The sequence below is a fragment of the Atheta coriaria genome, unplaced genomic scaffold (genome assembly GCF_025399875.1).
Source record: "Atheta coriaria isolate IRGN ID8LTWV9N9 unplaced genomic scaffold, Caltech_Dcor_3.1 hic_scaffold_8_pilon, whole genome shotgun sequence".
Classification (NCBI taxonomy): domain Eukaryota; kingdom Metazoa; phylum Arthropoda; class Insecta; order Coleoptera; family Staphylinidae; genus Dalotia; species Dalotia coriaria.
In genome coordinates, this window is record NW_027045450.1 from 8,313,541 (window position 1) to 8,332,344 (window position 18,804).

Below are 18,804 nucleotides of genomic sequence, written 5' to 3' on the forward strand. Positions count from 1 at the left end.
TGGTGAGTTAGCAAACCAAAAAAACTATGTTAGGGGAATGGCAAACATTATTTTAGTGAATATTTTTAAAAGTAGGCGCTTTTTAACAATAAAAATTATGGTAATATATAGTAATAAATGTATTAGTAGTTATTTTATGTTTGGTTTAATTGATTTAATGAATATAAGCAGTTTTTAAATTTTAATTTTTTGACAGGTTGCTTGTTTCACCCGGTATAATTTAAGTTGTACGTTGGTCGTTTCTGATCATGCTCAGTGGCGCTCCAGTAGAAAACCGTGCGATAACTGCAGGCCAGGCCGTGAACAATCAAATCCATCGACACATCTATCAAGTGCAAAACGCAGCCGAGCTCAGCGACTCCGCAGCGCACCAGGTCCAGGTCACGTCGGCGTAACCTAGCATGTGCAGCGCGCGTCCGGCGCCTCGAAGCACGTAGTTCCCGTCTCTCGCATCGCAACCCTACGGACATCTCGCCTCGCCGTCGAGTATAGCACGTAAAGAAAAATGGCAGCCCTGCCTCGTAGAATAACCAAGGAGACGCTGCGCCTCATGCAGGAGCCGGTGCCCGGCATCAGCGCCGTGCCCGACGAGAACAACGCACGCTACTTTCACGTCATCGTCACCGGCCCGGAGGACTCCCCGTTCGAGGGCGGCCTCTTCAAGCTGGAGCTCTTCCTGCCGGAGGACTACCCGATGTCGGCGCCGAAGGTGCGCTTCATCACACGTATCTATCACCCAAACATTGACCGGCTGGGGCGCATCTGCCTCGACATTCTCAAGGACAAGTGGAGCCCGGCGCTGCAAATTCGCACCGTGCTGCTGTCGATTCAGGCGCTGCTCAGCGCACCGAATCCCGACGACCCGCTCGCCAACGACGTCGCCGAACTGTGGAAAGTCAACGAGGTGGAGGCCATCCGCAACGCCAAGGAGTGGACGCGTCGCTTCGCCATGGACAACTGAGACTTTTGCGGCGAGACCCACGAGTGAAACACGATCGGTGTGCATTTTGTAATCAACTTTCGGTTTAAGTGTAGGACAACGGTCTGGGCACGCAAACCAGCTTCATTCGAGGCCGAGTTATTGATTAATAACTCAAAAACTAAACGGGGTATCATAACAATTCTTTTAAAATCACAAAATGCATAAAAATTCACATCAAACTGCTTTTAAAACTTCGATTTTGTTAAATTTAGCTATAATTGATTATATAAAACTATTTTCAATCATTTTTGTGTGATTATACACAGAATTAGATATTTTATTGAATTTTGAAAGATTTGTTATGATATCACGTTTGGTTTTGGAGTTATTAATGTTTAAGTTTTACAAAGTAAGATTTCTGATGGTTTTAGTCATGATTTATTGATTTATTCAAGAACTAATTGTGATAGAATAATGATTCTTTTAAAAATCGATTCTGCATTGTATTCTACATCTAATTCTATAAAAATTTATCAAAATTTATGCCAGGAAAAAAAGTTACAAGCAAAAAACTGCAAAAAAAATGAATTTTACCTGTAACTAATGATAGAAAACTATTTTCAAAACATTCACGATGTTATTAGATGGAGAATTATGTACAGAATCGAATTATGAAAGAATGATTGCGCTAACACGTAATGTTTGCGCGTCAATCAATAATAACTAATGTATAACTTGGTTTCTGCGCGTTTCAGACCGTCGCACTGCACTTGTACCGAATTGTTCAATAATCGCTCTACTTATCCTATCAGTTTGTATCGTACGAGCAAAACTGAGAGACATTCTTACGTTTGATCCATCCGGCGCAACTTCAACACTTCACTCCTTTTCATTTCTCGTCAAGAAAAAGAAAGAAAGAAAGAAAAAACAAACTGTTGCTGATTAGATTTATACATTAGTCGATACACTAAGTTATTTTAGTTTCTCCTCTCAAACAAAAGTGGATGTCATTTGAAAAAAAAAAAAAAAACGGGTCGAATTCGTGCACGCGCGACTGACTGCGGCTGATTCGACTATCAAGCTGTCAAATGTGTGATTTCTTGATTAATTAAACGGATTAGTCATGTTAAATGTTATATAAAAAACAAACAAACAAAGAAATGAAGCAAGCGAAGCGCAATGTATCGATAGGTTTTTGTAATTTCGAATTTCCGATTGAGATTGTTTCTATTTTCGAGAATAGTTAAGACGTCAGCTTCGAGACAAGTAAAAATGCAACATAAGCCCCCCGGGAGAAAAACATATAGCGAAAAAGCAGGTCGAAAACATTTTAAGCAGAACGGCGAACATTTAAGTGTGTTGTATATATTGATATGTAAGGCTTTTTACGAAATAAATTCTTTACACAATCTGCGATCTCCCTACAACACTTTATTTCGGGTGAAAGAGGGCAGCGGGATAAATCTCTGGAGATAGAAATTCATTAATGCAAGTGTTTATTTCGACTAAACATCCCTTCGCGCGTCCGTTTTTCTTTTTGTTTTTGTTTTTGTCTTACATTTAAGATGAACACCCGGTAATACAAAGTCGAATGCGGAAGGGGGCGCATGCGCGATGCGGTCATAGGTCATTTGTAGGTTATGATGACGTTATAATGGCAGAACGAAGAGTCTCTTAACTAAGTAATATCATCGAATCATACAGGAGAGTTTTTCTTTTTTGTCAGCACAATGTAAGTAACATTTTTCACTATATCGATAGTTTTACAATAATCTCTGCATTTGATTTCGTTTGTTTCGTTAATATAATATTTGTTCGTCTCTTAGTTTTTGCACAAATCTCAACAAATGTCGTCAACGCAATCGTAAATTGTGTACATGTGTAATGTGTGTTGCATAGTTCTTTATTTGATATGGTTAGGTACTAGAAGTTTAGTAGTTTCGTTTAATAGTAGAAATACGGGGGCGTAAGGCATTCGAAATGTAGTAAGAAGCATTATTTCCACATTTTTTTCAATTATCACATGTGTGTGTGGGGCTTACACGCAATTTTTTTCTATGTTGAGTGTGTATCGTGTGGTTGAGTGACGCTTACGAAATAAATTTAAGGTTAGGTTCGCTTTCGCCGTTTCAAATTCTTGCGAATCTTGTGTGGTTTTAGTTTTTCGTATTACGACTAGAGAAAATGTACAGCACATTCAATTCGTCAGCGCATGTTTTACACATTGATTTCCGCGTTCGCGATTCCTTATAGCTTATCACAATTAGAAAAAAGAAAGCTGAGTCATTTACGATATAGTTTACAATATAATACAGTACAATTATTATACGTATATAAATAGGTATTTTGGAGCTAATTTGTTACTTTTCTTTTACGCGTTAATTGTTACACCACCAATATTCTTAATATATTCATGTCCATGCGTTTTTTTGTGTGTTTAGCTAACTGCGCGCGACTTTACGTCGGTTTTCTTCATCATTTTTCTTTTATACAAACATCTTTGGTATATTCTATAATTCATTTAAGTCGTCCTTGCATTTACTGCGCGCGCGCGCGTGCTGCTGAAATATGGATACGACCAAGCTGAGATATGATCCGCGCCGCAGGTCTTCGCTTGTATTGTCTTCAGTCTGTTAAAACTTATGCGTTACAATAAAAAATATATTGATCTGCGACTCAAGCACGACCAAAACTTAATAAACAATTCCCAATGACAGGTTTCTTTCGGTTTGCTTCGCTCGTCTTGTTAAATATCAACTAGTTTTAAGGTAGGCACTTTCAGACCTTCGGTAAGTCTATTTAGATATACACTGGATTTTCTTGACCCGTCAGAAGGCGGAACATCGATGTCGGCATCGTTTTCATCAATATCTACACAAAAATAAACATATAATATAGGTTAGGTTAAAATTTTAAAAGTTACGTACTTCGCCGACAGATGTCGCCAACAAATTGACGATCTTTTCATGCGGTACTGCAACGACGCTCTGATTGTTGATTTCGATGATGCGATGACCAACTCTCACCCCACCTCTTTCGGCAATTCCACCCCTAAGTAAGCTACATATCTAAAAAAACATTTTATTAATTTCCGGTTTAAAAACCATGAAAATAACCTTACCACTCCATTTTGTACGCTGAAACCTAGTTGATATTTCGTATCGGGTCGTTTAATCTTCACCTCGACGACAGGCGCGCACGGCACCACAGTGAGCTTAACCACCGTCTGATTCTTCGAGTTCTTGATGTAGTTCTGACACGTCGACAGCGGCAGCCCGACGAGGCTCACGCCATTAATGGCGATGATTTGGTCCCCAATATTCAGCTGGCCGCAGCGTGCGGCGGCACCCGCAGGCGCCAAATTCGCTATCACCACCGTCGGCAGCATCGACCCCCATCCGGACTCGACTATCACCACACCCAATATCTCCCCCTTGGCTTTCGGTACCACTACTTCTTTCTGCATCTCTTTTTTCGCAAACATCTGTAGTTCATCCCCGAATATCTCCTGTGAGTTGAGCACCTCTTGGTAGTCCATCTCCTTGACGAAACTGTGGTCCTCGATGCCGTTCGCCTTGAGAAACTCCATATAAGCGACCTGAAATGCCTGCCCAATACTCTGGGCGATGAACTGAGCCTCCTCCGACTCGAAAACATGGCAGATCATCTTCGGAGTCCGATTGATCTTGGGTGCTTCTTCCATTTCATGCGGGACGAAACGTCTCCGCGCCATGAGTACTACCAAATCACCGATATCCGCTATGTAGGAGATGGTACGCAGTGCGTGGTCCATCATGATCTCTTTCAAGTCGGTATTGAGCACCATTATCTTCTCGGTTGAGATGAAGAGGTCCACTTCGGTGCTGGGCTGCGTCTCGCCATCTGGTGCCTGAATATGTCCACAAAAATAAAAATAATGCGGTTGGTCACTACGTGCGGGACTTACCAATGCCTAGATATCCGGTTAGGTGAAGCGTGGGAAAATGTTTAGGTTAGTATGTTACTCAACACGAAACGCAGAGAAGTTCAACAAATGGAAAATTAACAGAAAATAACATTAGATACGCTTCGAAACGGTTTGTATGTTGATTGTGTAGCAAGGGTGGGGGTTAATCGGAGTGGGGGTTACCTTGATTTTGGTAACGGCCAGCTCGACCATGTTTTTCTTGAGCCGCTTGCGCCTTTTGCGACCCCCTTCCTCATCCACCTCGACCGAGCCCAAGAAATTCAGTCGGAAGACCGTGCCGGTCGCGCCCGCCGCTTCTGCGCATACCGAGTTTTTCAAACACACATAACCTCTCATATCAGAGGTTAAAATAGTAAACATAACCAATAATTTGGTTCTAAAGAGATAGTATAGCTTTGTGTGGCTATATAATGACTGTGCTCACCCTGCAATGGCTGCGAAGGCGCATCGATAACCGACTCGCACTCCGCGTCCAGATCGACGGGCGTTTCGTCATCGCAACTACTTTCGGGGCTGCTGCCGCCGTAGTTGTGCAACATTTGGTTGGATGCCTCCTGCAAGATTTCACCCTTCTTCGCTTACCACAATTATATGCGCCACTGAGTGCACTAATCGTGCCGGAAACACGTTAAGAGTATATATGTATGAGTGTGGAGTGTTTATTTGTCAAAAAATCAAAGAAACCAACTTGCAAAATCAATCAATACCTAAAAAACCACCAAAAACATCGACGGGTGGAGAAAACGAAATTATAATCAAATTAATCAAAATCATACACTAATCAGTAATATATTCATATATAAATAATAATCAAGTGCACAATAATATAATAAAACAAGGTTATGTTATGTGTCACTCATCATAACCTCAAAATATGTATAATACAATCGATATAGAAATAAAACATCGAAAGCGGCTCGTAAATGAGAAGAGATAACAACAAAAAGGTAAGCGCTGAGATTGAGAAAAGAATGACAACAGATATAGTCGGATATAGTGTGCGCCATAAATAATCAAACGAGAAACAAAAAGTGTTCGAAACCGAAGAGGGTTCATCACATCATACACGTAGAGCAGGCAACCAACCAAATATTTATATTGATTTATATTGATATATAAGATATATATATGCACATGAAGCGTGCGTCGTTCCTGGTCGAAAGTGGGGAAGAAGGGGGGCACACCGGGCACACTGTTTGTCTGCGCCGCCGCAAAATTATACCGACGCATGTCCAACCAACATTGGAACAACGTACATACCCACAGTTACTGTTACACATGCACAGCTACACAATGTGTATTTGTATCTTGTGTTGTGTAGTGTAGTGTTATAGTGTTTTGAGGTTAGAAAACAAAAGCAACGTATAGTGTTTCATATGTGTGAAGGTATGTTGTGTAGTGTTTTGAGGTTAAAACAAGAGGAAACACCAGATAGTCGTGTTCAGTGCGAAAGAGAGTGTCAGAAAGGCGAAAAAGAACGCATGCTTTACCTTGATGCGGCTGACGGCCTCCTCGGCCTGCATCATGCGCGTCGTTTTCGTCGGCTGACCTTCACACACCAACTGCGTGGAACCCAGGTATCTAGCTCTGAATAACACGCCTTCAATGAGCACTGTCGGATCCAAGAATCCACCTGCAAGTCAAATCTGATTTGTAATGATGGAAAACATGTCGGGGCCACTTGACCCTAGATGGCGTAAGTAGTTAGTTGTTATTAAAATGGTACTTACATCAAGAGCAAGTCCGTAAGACGCATGAAAATCAAGTAAGAATTAGTATTTGGTTTACTACGCTGTTATTTACGTTACGTGAGTGGGGTGAGAAAGCAAAACTATACACACCTTCCTTGTTGCGTCCCTTCTTTTTGTTCTCTTTGTCCTGCAACATAAGACGCACATTAAGCGGGCTGGAACACCGCCGGCGGGCATGTTGAATGTTGTTCGCGTGGCGTGCGAATTTCAAATGCTACGGTGCAATCAAAAGCAAACCAAGTCCACACACATAGCGCCACCCACAACAGTTGAGGTTATGTTTGTAGACCCTACAAACTAATCTTTCTAGATTCTAGATTCTCAATCAATAACTTATTTTTGCTAAACTTTAGACTAGTCTAATGTAGAAATAAATGTTTTGCTAAGCAAAAGCATTAAACAAGACACAGAAACATTAAAAGAGTATTAAGAGATAGAGGTCATGCCAGCTATAGCGGGTCACACCTTTTTGAGTTTGATCGAAGCGTTAGATCCCTTCTGGCTCTGAGGCGACTGGCTTTTGTCGGAGGTGGCGTTGGGTGACGAGGGATGCGAGATGAGAGGATCGGTGGGTGAGGCGAGCGGTATCGTGCCCTCGTCCAGCGGGTGCATGATCTGTTTCTGGGTGGTGGGTAGGGATAATGGCGGCATGATCGTCCGACTTTTGGGTTTTCTCCAGCCCTGGGTGAGAGAGACACACAACACAACAGAAACACGTTACGGTTATCGACACAACAGCTCCAGTAAAGGGATGGTAAGTAATCAAAATAGTATCATGCGAATTTTATCTAAAACTAGTCCGCCATCTTGAAAATTATCTAATATTTTGGTATTAATCTTCACCTAATATCTGCGCTGCCCTATCCTATATCCTAACATCAAAACAAAACATCGACTCACACACGACACACGAAACCACAATGGGTATTACCTTATCATCGTAGAATCCTTGATCATCCGTACGTTGTTGACCTAGAAGACGATCTGTTTCGAGGTCTGTGTCGGCTTCTTCTGAAACAAACCCAGATATGATTAATTTTTAAGTCAAAAATGACTAATTACTATATAATTACCTTCGTCACCTCCCTCTTCACCACTTTGCACCTTCCGATCGGAGTCTGCGCTTGTTGCTGACAGCCCACGTTGCCTGCAACGAAAATTTAGACTCAAAATTAAACGCGCCGAGCGGCTAGTTACCTCGGCACCCACACTGGGCTGACGGCGCTGCCCTCCTCACATTCCTCTTCCGGATGACACTTGAGCGGCAGCGTCTTGGTGCGTTGCAGCGTCAACCGGATATCCTTAATGGCCGCCTCGACATCAGCGACCTCAGCGGCGGGCACCTGTACTCCTCCAACACCTCCTCCTCCTCCTCCTCCACTGGTTGGGATGACGCAGCGATGTGGAGCTGGAGCAGGCGGAGGTGGTGTTTTATCTAATGGATTACCACAAGACTACATGTGCTACACTACCACACACTATGCAAGAAACAAAACCGGAAACTTAGAATAAAACTACATATACCTGACGTGTCCACTGATTGATGATTGAGATCATCATAGGAGTTGATGCCATTGATCACCTCGATTTGATTCAGAGGTGTTTCTTTAGCTGGGGAGAGACCATTCTCTTGTGGTTTGTTGCTGACGAGTTGTTTACCCTTGATACCTTGGTTAATCTCACGTTCAATCTCGGTGATTTGACGCTTCATCAACATCACCGTGGGATTGTTGTTGTCTGTATCGCTGGCATGACCGGAAGAGAGACCATCTTCCAACACAGGCATACTTGAATACAATCGCAGGGAATCATTGGGTATCGCTAGATCACCACTGGAGCCTAATAGACCGGAAGCAGGGCCTAATTCATTCTCCATCAACATTAGGGACACTTCACTATCGAGGTCACCGCAGTTGGAGTCACAATCGGTGGTTTCTGGTGATAGGGTGAAGTTACGACTGTGGCCCACTTGGAGACCCACCTCGGTCTCGCCCAAATCACCACTGGAACCCGTGCCTATCGAGAGGTCCAGGAAATTGTTTTCGTACTCAGTTATTTCATGATCCTATGGATTTAGAAAGATAAAATATTAATTTTTAAGTAAATGAAGGTGGGGGAATAAAATACCTGAAGGGTTAATAAATTAGTGCTATTGTGCTTGCGGGGTGAATCAATGCGTAGGCAGAAATCTTGCTCGGGTCGCTTGGCCAATCGCTGACCAACATACGAGTTGCCAGAATCGCCCGCCTGGCGGCGCAACTCATACTCGAGGTCCTGAAACTCCGCCTCCAGCCGGTTTTCTTCTTCCGGCGGCGGGCACTTGAAGAACTCTTCGAGGACTTTACGCGTCTCGGAGAATTCGTAGAGGTAGTCGAATGTCGACGAAGTGGTACGTGGTGACCCCGGTTTACTACCATTTGTCCTCTAGATACATAAAAACACAAAAAATATAAATTTTATCAAAAAAGATAAAAATTGGTATACTAGCCCAAAAACAATTCAAGGATTATGGATATGGGAAGATAGGCACGCGTTCTGACGAGGGACTTACGTAGTTATCAGTAGTGGGGGCATCGTTTTCGCTAGGGGAACAGACAACCCGCTGCGGAAAGCCGGGCCTGGGTGGATAGACACTAGGGGAAGCAAGCAAGCTCTGCGCGCTAGGTAATTGCGGGTGCGTGCAGTTGGACTCCTGGTGGCGGGGGCCGTATCTGCGCGGCGAGCCCTCGTACACGGCAATCGGGAGCGAGCCAATCACCTTCGTCACGCGCTCGTCCATCTGATGATTGTTGTACGGCGGCGAGGTGTTGGTATTGTTGCTAGTGGTGGTGGTGGTGATTGAGCTAACACCGCCTACATTCCCAGCATTACTATCACTACTACCATTTTCCATGAGCAGTGGCGGTGAATCATTCTGCCAGCTTTCGCCGATATCATCAAAGACCACAACGTCGTTATCCGGTGAACCACCGCCGCCACCATTGCGCTGTTGCAATTGAGCGAGTGTCGCCTGCAGCTCCTGCAACTGCTGGGCCTCCACCGCCGAGGAATTCTGCTGCGTCATCGTCATCGAGCACACCTCCGACGCGAAGACCGTCTCGGTGAAGTCGCGTGCAGCGCGCGCCTTCGCTTTCGCAGCGAGGCCGACAGCGTCATTGTTGCATCGTGCCGCCGTCCCGCCGCCTCTCAATTCCCATACACCTTGACGCTGCTTCTTGTCTAACTCATCACCAACCAGCGATGTTGGATTGTTACGCGATTTACGCGATGCTTTACTGCGGCTCTGCGAGTAGATTTCGCGTCCGCCTGCTATCTCGATGATTCTGCAAAATTCATCAAAAGAAATCAACATCTCCTTAGGGATTTACATAAAAACATCAAAACAGCAACAAGCAGTAACCTAATGCAACGATAGATGGCGCTGATTGGTCTTGAGCGCCATCTAGATCATCTACAGCTATGGAAAGAGGGTTCGATGCGTTCGAAAGAGAAGTGAAAGTGCTTCTACTCTACACCACGACATTATATGACATGGACAGGTATGTATTTAGATATTATATACAATTTGAGGGTAGTTATAGTAAATTTCCATGCTGTGAAATTGAAGATACAGTGAAGAGATAGACAGAAGATAGCAATTCCGGTGTTTTTTATTCTGTGACAGTGTGTGTTGGAGTGTGTGTACCTAGAGTCACGTAACTTGTACGTTCCTCCGATATGCTCGTGGTCGATTATGTCGTCGTCGTCGGTAGAATGCACTTGGCTTCCGTTATCTCGATTGTCCGCATAGGAACCATCCATGACCCATCTGAACACACGACACACCAAAACAAAAGCATCTTAGCAGCGCACACACACGTTGAATCACTGGTGGCGCATTTCCGGTTTTCCGGCAAATGGTCACTTTCGAAAATGGTGACAAGCACACACACGTAAACGCACACGCATACAGATAGTGAGTGAATGAATGAAGGGTAAGAGACACGTGCAGGAAATACCTATCATTATCCCTATCCCTGGCGTCGACGTTCATGACGGCGGCGGCGTGCGAATGGCGATGGTTGTCGTTGCGCTCAGCATGCTCACGGCCCAAGAGCGGATTGAGGTTAATGTCGGCGCCGCGCGGCCGACACTTGGGGAACAGCTTGCTGATCTGCTCAGTGCTCTCTGTAACAGCATTATCTAACGCCAACGTCAAGCTAGTCATCGCGCGCGGGCTGCTGCACAATTACTTTTTCCATCGGACGAGCATTGCAATGCGGCAACGCATCTACAACAACATAAGGACATATATTATACACAACCGGAAATAGGTACTAGTTTTGTATATGAGATCATGTAGAATTGGTGGAGGCGCAGGGAATGAAATGAAATGAAAGAAAAAAAATGCAACGTTGGTGGAATTAATTATAGTGCAAGAAAATGACGTCAGGACCAACACAAACAATCGGCCATCTTATTTAGCTTCCGGGCATTGGTGCACTCATCAAACCACACGAGGACGAGGACATGACTAACGACAAGTGATTGAAGTGCATGTTGGCTCATTAGCGCACCCATTGCGATGAATCATCATTGGAGATGTGATTTTGACAGAATGGATTTTGCAAAATCAATAAAAAAATATCAAACAAGCAATCAATCAAACACAATGATAATTAGAGTGCTGTCGTGTTGGTCAAGTGGAATAATTGGAGAATATGTTACATACAGGGCGAAATCATTTAAAGACGTAAAATCCAAGTCACTCGTTTTCGATTCACTGCAACACACACTTCATGCCCGACTGGCAGGCCAACGGCGCCGCCACCACCGCCGCCGGAGTCGACGTCGTGGTGTAAAATCAATATTAACTATTCAACTATTTCACACGTTATACAGCTGCCGCACGAAACACGATTTTTTACTTTTTTTGGTGAAACGGTAAAATCCTTTGCGTGGCACCCACAGGATAACAGCCAGACCTGTTTGCGCTCGCGAACCCGACACACACGGATAGTATTTCCCGCAAGGATTTTCCCCGTGTCGTGGCCTGGCAGTGGCCGGAGAGGAACAGGTTTGAAACGGGCGCATGCGCGGCGCGCGCCTGCCTGCCCGTCGGCAAAATTATTGAGCGCCCCCGCCGTCGGTGGTGGTGAACTCGTTTCGTGTCCTGCCGAGGAGCGAGCTGAGGGGACTTTTAATGAAGCCGAAGCCCGACGACGCGTTGCGCGCGCCCCCAGAAAACGAAAATCCCCCAAAAATTGGGGGTGGATTTCGGAATGGAAATGGATGAAATATGAGATATGGTGACCATGCGAGCGTGTGCACTCTTTTAATCCGTTCCATTTCACCACCGGCGACCTCGAGCGGCGTAGAATATGTGCACAAACAGAATTAAATCCCCAAGCCAGCCGGATTAATTGATTAAAAGGGCCACGCTAATATCGAGCGTGAAATTTACTTCAATTTTGCATATTTGGCAAAGCGTACCTGCTTTTTAATGGGGCCATGATGAAATTCGGGGCTAATCCCGATAAAAAATGAGCAATTCGCGAGCGAAATTCAAGTTATTAATTAATTACGCATAAACGCATCGCGATAAAATCATAATTCTTTCAGTAATCGATTACGAATTGAATTCTTCTTTTAATTAAAAATTAATGCATGCAAAAAAATTATTAGATCACAATTTATTAATTAATTACAGCGTGGGTTTTTTTTTGCCGACTGTTTTTCTTTCACAGTTTCGAGTTTCTTTCGAGTTTTGTTTACTCACGGTGAAATTTCGTACAAAACAAACTTTCCTAACAAGATTTCGGTCTTCATTTCATTATTTGCTATTATTTTAACCTCAAACAGCAAATTTTATTAAAAATCTGTGTTTATTATTCCCCAAGAGATATGAATATGGTGTGAACCGGAAGTCACACCAATAGACTACTAATTTCCGGTCGGACATGCGGATTTAACATTCATTTCCGCCCGCCCCGGCAAAATCCTTTTACATATATTTGTGTTTGCATATTAAATATGCCCCGAAATTGAATCCATTGTCGCGCGTTTGTCTTTCGTGTTAATTTAAATTTAATTCATTAAAAGTTTGCTGTCAGAATGTGCGCGTATTTGCGTTGCGATTTTCGGGCGACGATGGTGGAGGTGGCGGCGGCCGACTATATCCTTTGGAAAGTTTTATCGCTTAAAGCGGCCGAAGCGTAATCCTGTTTGTCTACTCGAATAATTCGCTTGTTCTGAACGTCGCATGCCGCCTCCATCATAGCCATGGAGGCAAATATTTATGCTCGAGTAAATTATACGCGCTAATGTGCACGCAAATAAAAATACTGCGCCTGTTATGAATTCTGTGTGTAAATAAAGATATATTTTACACACTAGTGCGTAAAATGTCTTTTTAACATAGGAAATTGAACTAACCTTAAAATATGTTGCAATTACGCGGATAAATAGCAGATGAAAATAAAGTGAACATTTCTTATCTATCCAATTGCGTATTATCTACACTATTATTGAATCAGTTGCGTTGCGTTATCAAAGTGCTGAAATCGACGCGCACGCCAGAAAGCAAACAATAATATTGATTGGAGCGTTTATTGTAGAGATAAAACGCGAGCAAACAAGCGAAACATCTGCGCTACGTCTGAACCAGATCATAGACGCACACGTCCCACATATATTATATACGCTTTTAATCAAAGCCGTGTGATGTGTGATTCTAAACTCACGGATGCAATATTCAAATAGATGTGTAGCATGCAAATAAAACCAGAAATAAGTGGTGATCAAACAACTTTTGTTTTTCTTACAGAGTGATACAAACATGTACTACATACAACAGCAAAGGAAGTGTGTTCAAGGTTGAACGTTAAGAGGGTTGTTAATTCAATACAGGATAAAGTGGTACAAATAAAGTAATTAAAGTAATGCACATGCACACCCCCGCCACCTGCCTGGGCACAGATGATTTAATGTATGTCTACTGTCAAACACGCACGAACGCGTATGGATGCAGCAACAACCACTTACGGATGCGCGCCGGCCGTGAGGTCCCTTTGGTGAATCACAACCCTTGGCGCTGATTAACACACTCGCGCCCGATTGATTTGCGAGAGCACACGCGTTAGATCATCTTTTCGTGGCCGCAACGACGGGATTTTACTCTCGACAGCGCGACTCGAAGCGTAAACCAACGACAGACACAAACATATAGCGTCTGGGGAGTTCAGTTGGTGTAGGGTTTTTGAAAACCAGCGCTGCCAACCTACAAGTAGAGAAATGTAACCGGTAAGTTACGTTTTTAGATTATAGATGGCTATATTCGTAAGCTTGAAACGCGTTTATAAGGTATACTACCATATTAACATAAAATCACAGCATGGAACTTAGAATTAAATTAATTAAAAGGGCGTTAAGCTATTCTTAGCCTATTGATTGTTGCTGTTGGTATGTGTCGATTTAGAGATGATGTGCTCGACGCGATTGGCGGTCTCACGCATTACATCTGCCATGTCAGAGGTGATCTCTGGCAAGTCAATGGTGATGTGGGCTGAGAGCCTCTTGTACATTGAGTTGGTTTCAGGTTTTTTCTTGCGAGATTCCTCGTATTTTAATTGTTGTCTGAGGAAGATACAACTCTTGAGGTTGTCTTGAATGCTCTTGTATGTCTTCTCCATTTCCTCAATTGATTTAACAGCACTAAAATACACAAAATGCTTTAAATTGTAAAAAGAAAAAAGCTCAAAGCAGAGAAAGAAGCTATTTAGTTAGGGTATAGTAAAGAAGATTTATAATGTGTAATACCTGATGGCATATTCCATGTCATAGATTCTACCAACTAGTTCAGTATGCAACTTTTGCACTTCCATTTTTCTGTCTACCATTGGATTGAGTGCCTTGCGAACATGTTCTTGTAGTCTATAGAATGCCAAAGATGGTTCATTAGCCACAATATGCATGTTTTCAGAAATTCTTTCAGTTGCTGTAAATAAGGGTAATATAATGTGGTTGCATTCATAATTACGCCCTTTGTTTATATGCATGTACTTACATTTTTTAACTTTGATGTCTAAATCACTGTCTGCAGACATTTTTAATCAGGGATATTTCTAATATTTTAGCGGTATGTAAAGTGTAAATACTGTTATGTATATATTGTACTTATGTTTAAGATATGTTATAAAGCCGCACTAGATTTATGTATTTACTTGCATGTAATCATGTAATGTAATCATCAACTGAGCTTTTTTGACAAAATTACTATGGGTGACTATAGGCAACTGATTGTACGTCTAGCAAAGGGCTATTGAATGCTTTTAGGACTTGAAGACAGGTATTTATTAAAAACAGACAAGAAGCGAAGAACAGTAAAAAGTTTTTAATGTAAGCATTGCAATTTTATGCAAATCATTAGGCCTTTCAAATACATGTCATTTTTGTGTTGGTAAGCACAAGTACATTTCAAAAAAACTTAAATTTGTGCTGTGGTAAACACTCTATATCTTCTGAACCACATTCATTTATTTTGAATTTTAAAATTCAAACTTTTAAATTTTCAAAATTCAGTCGGAATAGCCTAATTTCAAGAATAAATAGTAATTATTTCGACAAATAAGAGGGCTACAAAAGAAAGAACATAATATTTCGTGATCCTTGAAGAATTCCCTTTCAGGATGGCATTCCCATTGAAAAACAATCAAATGTGGTTAATCCAAGGTTCAGTATCCAACGCATCCAACATTGCATCATCTATACTTCGTTGTTGCATCCTAATCGCATCCTAACCTCAGTTCGATTATTATTGCTGAAATATAAAAGCATTATGTGGGAGTGTATCGAAGATATAAAGAAGATCGGGGATGATTCAATGATGCGGTGTGGGACAAGATATTGTCTTCAAAAAGTTAACTGTAAGTATTACTTGATTGATCAAACCTAATATCCTATCAAATTAATTCAAATATCTTTGTGTTTTATATGCGACTAATTTTGACTTGTATTAGGGATTTTGCATCTGAGTTTGAAATCGTAGGAGACACTCTGTACCAGATCAAGATATTATACTCTCTTTATCATTTTCCTAAATAAATTTTGTTAATGTCTCGCAAATTGACCCCCAAAATTGTATTTTTATGTTTAATGACTAGTTTTTTGCTGCTTTTAGGGGATTTTGCACCTGAGTCTGACCTCAGATAAGGATCATTCGTGCATCAGATTGTAAGTATAAAGTTCTTATCATTTTCCTAAATAAATTTGCTATTATCTGTAAATTAACCTCCCAAAATTGTGAGTATTTTGTAAATTGAAGGGACTAATTTTTGCTGGTTTTAGGGACTTTGGCTAATCGAGTTCGACAACGTAGAAGGACTATTCTTGCATCAGATTGTGGGTATTTAATTTCTTTATCTTTTTCTTATATTACTTTTGTGATTATCTCAAATAAATTGACCCCAAATTTGCATTTTTCTTATGAAGTAGACTGACTACTTTATTTGTTTTAGGATTTTGAACCTGAGTCTGACATCGTAGGAGGACCATTTTACATCAGATTGTAAGTAATTAATTTCTTTATCATTTTCCTAAATAACTTTTTGTGATAATTCACAAATTGACCCTGGAAAAAATTGCATTTTATGTACGAGGGACTAATTTTTATGGTTTTAGTATTTGGACCCGAGTCTGAAAACGTAGAAGGACCATTCTTGCATCAGATTTCAGTTTTACCACTTTTACTATTTTCCTTATAAACTTTTGTGATAACTTACAATTGATCCTTAAATTGCCTTTTTTCTGACCGAACGACTAATTTTTGATGGTTTAGGGATTTTGCACCTGAGTTCGAAAACGTAGGAGGACCATTCTTGCATCAGATTGTAAGTAAATTAATTTCTTTATCATTTTCCTTAAAACTTTTGTGATAATTCACAAATTGAATTCCAAATTTGCATTTTATGTTCGGTACCGACTAATTTTTGCTTGTTTTAGGATTTTGCATCCGAGTCTGACATTAGTATAGCTGACCATTCCTGGATTACATTATGAATATTATTTTTTCTTATTATTATCTAAATAACTTTTGTGATTATTACACAAATTGACTCCAAAAATATATGCTGTGTGTTTTCTTTAATAAAAGAATATTTTAAGTTTTAAAATTATAATTATTTTCTTATTTCTACCTGATCACATATTTAACGATCCCTTAAAACCATTTATTTTGAAAGTGCACGCTACCGCCATATCTATCAATTAGAAACCAACCGAAAGTTTTGAGCTTCGGTCCGTCGCCACTAGAGGTAAAGACCATACCAGTTACCGCCGAAACTTTATCAGTTTTTCTCAACTTTCTGCGATCCTAATATTCAATCTTTATTTTGTCGACTTGGGAGGCAAAAATGACACAAAATTTGGACTGGAAACGGTCGAAACCTCGTTTTGCATTCGGATCGCAGAAAGACTCAGGAGGTATGTACATAAAAGAGGCGGTAACTAGTAATGGCGGGTAAAATGAAGCCAAAAATCTTTATTCAGCAAATTCGGCTTTTCGAATTCTGAAGGAGTCGGCAACTAAGAGGGCTAGAAAATTAAGAACTACATAATCTTGATCCTTAAAAATTTCTACAAGGTGGCATCATTATTGAAAAAATCATCAAATGGCACAAAAATTTTTAAAGAAAAAGATTTTATTAAAATGGCAAAAAGATTTCTCTTTTTTATGGTCGAAATTAAAAAGCTGGAATTTTAAATTAAGATTTCTGAATTTGATAGACAATGACTCCTACATCAATTATTTTGGTATTTTTGCTAGCATTAAATGCTTAGGCCCTATTTGCACTTTATAGAAAAATTGAAATGTACCGGAAACAAACTGAAATAATATATATAATAAACTAAAGTGGAACTATTCATATACTACTTGCACCATTTTGCCAGACTGATGAGCAGCAATATTTTCAGTTAAAATTTCGGACAAATTTTGTCGAGAAACCAATAAATTGGCAACAAAATTCATTTGAATATTAGATCGCAGAAAGTGCAGTAGGCTAAATCTCTTTGAAATAGCGGCGTAGTTTAGTTATCGTGGATAGATGACACTAGTGATACTGTTTTTAAATTAATATTGATACAATATAAAATTGATTTTTGAACTATTTTCATATCTAGCAGGCATTTCCATCAATGTTTACATGGATTTATGGATTAATTAAAGAGTAACGATGTTGTGAGAGCAATGCTCTCCGTTTGGAACAAATAAACAATAAAAATTTATAGTTAAATATATAAAAACAACAATTTTATTTAAACATGTAGAATCACAAATTCAATTTCTTAATATTTACAGCATTTTGACAATACAAGCATGAAAACAGGTGTGGATAATAATATGCAATTATATAATGATCTTTCATACTCTTTAACAAATACATATAAAAAATGATATCACATCAGCTTCAAAATGTTGTAAATTCAATCGTATTTGAATCATCATCAACACCGGCAATCCAATCTTCACTTGGACACTATGTCTCAGAATGAATAACAGAATAGTAAAACATAAAATATTATAAATTGCCAAAATATAACATACGTTCTGGTATTTCATTCCAGTTGACACATCCATCTTCAGTAATCAGAATCATCCTCAATACGCAGTCCACCAGTACCACGGAACCTCTCCACTTGCTCCTTATTGATAAACTTAGTGCATCTAGGAATAGAGCAATGCTTCATCCAACTGGAAAATATTTATGTAAATGAAATATAAATATACATAAATTCAATGAATTATTCTTACAGGATTCATAAAAGACTCCCCATTTAGAGCACCGTGCGAACTTAGCGGTAGGAGGACTCTCATTCAAGGCAATCACAATTTTCTCAGTGTGCAAGTACGGCGGTTCCCACAACATTGCGTTCGCATAAAACAAAAAACCACAAAAATTAGTCGACCAAATGTAAACACAAAAAGCATTTTTATAGATTTTCCGAGAGATAAACCCACAAGTTATACACATGAAAAATTAAAAGAATTTAAATATCTATAAGTTGGTTTTTTGTAGGTTTCGAGAGAGAGGAACTCACAAATTATACATGAAAATTATAAAGAATTTGAATATTTGTTTTGTCATATCGCTGGCGTTCAGCGTGCTATTGCACAATAAACGCAGATT

The 18,804-nt window shown here is 40.6% G+C and overlaps 3 protein-coding genes across 18 annotated transcripts; 1 reads left to right on the forward strand and 2 right to left on the reverse strand.

Moving 5' to 3' along the window:
• The first annotated feature begins 252 nt into the window (after nt 1-252).
• On the forward strand, nt 253-2,331 carry LOC135797603 (ubiquitin-conjugating enzyme E2 N). Its single transcript, XM_065310068.1, has one exon. It carries the CDS (start codon nt 506-508, stop codon nt 959-961), a length of 456 nt encoding a protein of 151 aa, XP_065166140.1. The 5' UTR covers nt 253-505; the 3' UTR covers nt 962-2,331.
• Nucleotides 2,332-13,806, reverse strand: LOC135797599 (uncharacterized). Of its 16 annotated transcripts, none has more exons than XM_065310055.1 (15): nt 13,664-13,775; nt 10,639-10,910; nt 10,341-10,448; nt 9,192-9,963; nt 8,768-9,064; nt 8,165-8,705; nt 7,838-8,075; nt 7,714-7,787; nt 7,572-7,651; nt 7,106-7,321; nt 6,731-6,767; nt 6,380-6,522; nt 4,044-4,811; nt 3,850-3,990; nt 2,332-3,793 (listed from the first exon to the last, which is right to left on the reverse strand). In XM_065310055.1, the coding sequence occupies exons 2-15, from the start codon at nt 10,845-10,847 to the stop codon at nt 3,722-3,724; spliced, it is 3,696 nt and encodes a 1,231-aa protein (XP_065166127.1). In that variant the 5' UTR covers nt 10,848-10,910; nt 13,664-13,775; the 3' UTR covers nt 2,332-3,721. The 16 variants fall into 16 exon arrangements, 15 of the variants coding, with proteins under 15 accessions (XP_065166127.1, XP_065166131.1, XP_065166129.1 ...); XM_065310059.1 differs by having other exon boundaries at nt 9,399-9,963; nt 10,326-10,448; XM_065310057.1 differs by having other exon boundaries at nt 7,838-8,048; nt 10,326-10,448.
• A 125-nt stretch (nt 13,807-13,931) lies between these two features.
• LOC135797602 (BLOC-1-related complex subunit 8 homolog) lies at nt 13,932-14,916 on the reverse strand. Its single transcript, XM_065310067.1, has 3 exons — nt 14,685-14,916; nt 14,438-14,615; nt 13,932-14,332 (listed from the first exon to the last, which is right to left on the reverse strand). Exons 1-3 carry the CDS (start codon nt 14,722-14,724, stop codon nt 14,062-14,064), a joined length of 489 nt encoding a protein of 162 aa, XP_065166139.1. The 5' UTR covers nt 14,725-14,916; the 3' UTR covers nt 13,932-14,061.
• Nucleotides 14,917-18,804: the final 3,888 nt, after the last annotated feature.